The sequence below is a fragment of the Myotis davidii genome, unplaced genomic scaffold (genome assembly GCF_000327345.1).
Source record: "Myotis davidii unplaced genomic scaffold, ASM32734v1 scaffold4, whole genome shotgun sequence".
NCBI classification, from domain to species: Eukaryota; Metazoa; Chordata; class Mammalia; order Chiroptera; family Vespertilionidae; genus Myotis; species Myotis davidii.
The window spans coordinates 831,609-832,484 of record NW_006294707.1 but is presented as its reverse complement, the minus strand read 5'-3'; the positions used below and the strand labels follow the sequence as shown (position 1 = coordinate 832,484).

General features: G+C 67.4%; 1 protein-coding gene across 1 annotated transcript in view; it reads right to left on the bottom strand.

Annotated features, from left to right (window-relative positions):
- COL11A2 (collagen type XI alpha 2) overlaps positions 1-876 on the bottom strand; it is a 61,569-nt gene that overhangs the window by 9,567 nt on the left and 51,126 nt on the right. Inside the window, 2 exon segments of the mRNA XM_006769177.1 lie at positions 1-37; positions 114-221. The exon segment at positions 1-37 is cut by the window's left edge and continues 21 nt beyond it. Coding sequence (XP_006769240.1) covers positions 1-37; positions 114-221 — 145 coding nt within the window.

Sequence of the window (876 nt, the reverse complement as noted above, 5' to 3'; positions counted from 1 at the left end):
CATCGCGGCCAGTGGGGCCAATGGGGCCCTTCTCACCCTGTGGAAGAGGAGAGAGGAGTCAGGGCCTGGACGGCCCCTTGCGCGGTGCTGCAGAGACCCCCAGCCACACTCACCGGGACACCTTTCTCTCCTGCTGCTCCCGGGGGACCCTGAGGTCCTGGGCGCCCAGGGGGGCCAATGGGTCCCCCAGATCCCGCTGCACCACGTTCCCCAGGGGAGCCCTAAGAGAGGAAATGCAGTCAGACCCTGAGGAGGAGACCACAGCCTACACACCACAGGACACGCCCCCCGCCCCGCCCCCGCCCCCCACAGTTCCCAGGAGAAGCGCCCCAATCGGATGCATTATGTCTGGCCCTGCTATCCGTGCTGTGCCCGCCCCGGTCACCGAGGTGCAGATGCGGCTCCTCACTCTCCTCGCCCACCCCTTCCTGGTCCTCCCGCTGCCCCCAGGGACCCCAGACTCACCGCAGGACCAGGGGGGCCAGCCGGACCTTCATTTCCCTTCAAACCGGCTCCGCCCTATGAACCAGAGATTTGGGCAACAGATGAGAGACAGGAAGTGGGACATCACGGGCCGGGCCCAGGAGACACGCAGGGTTAGGGGTGGGACGGGCTCCGGGGGAAGGGAGCAAGGGTTCTGGGGCACCACAGGCGGTCGCTGGGGTCACACTCACAGCAGTGCCGGGGAGGCCTCTCTCTCCTGGGAAGCCCCTCAGCCCAGCAGGGCCATCCTTCCCTGGGGCCCCAGGAGGGCCCGGGTCTCCCTAGGAGGAAAGGAGAGGGGGTGAGCCACAGCCATGCCCCCAAATCATGCAGAGCGACCTCTGACCCCCTCACATCCCCAACCTGGTCCCCAACTTCCCCTCTGCCCAGCCT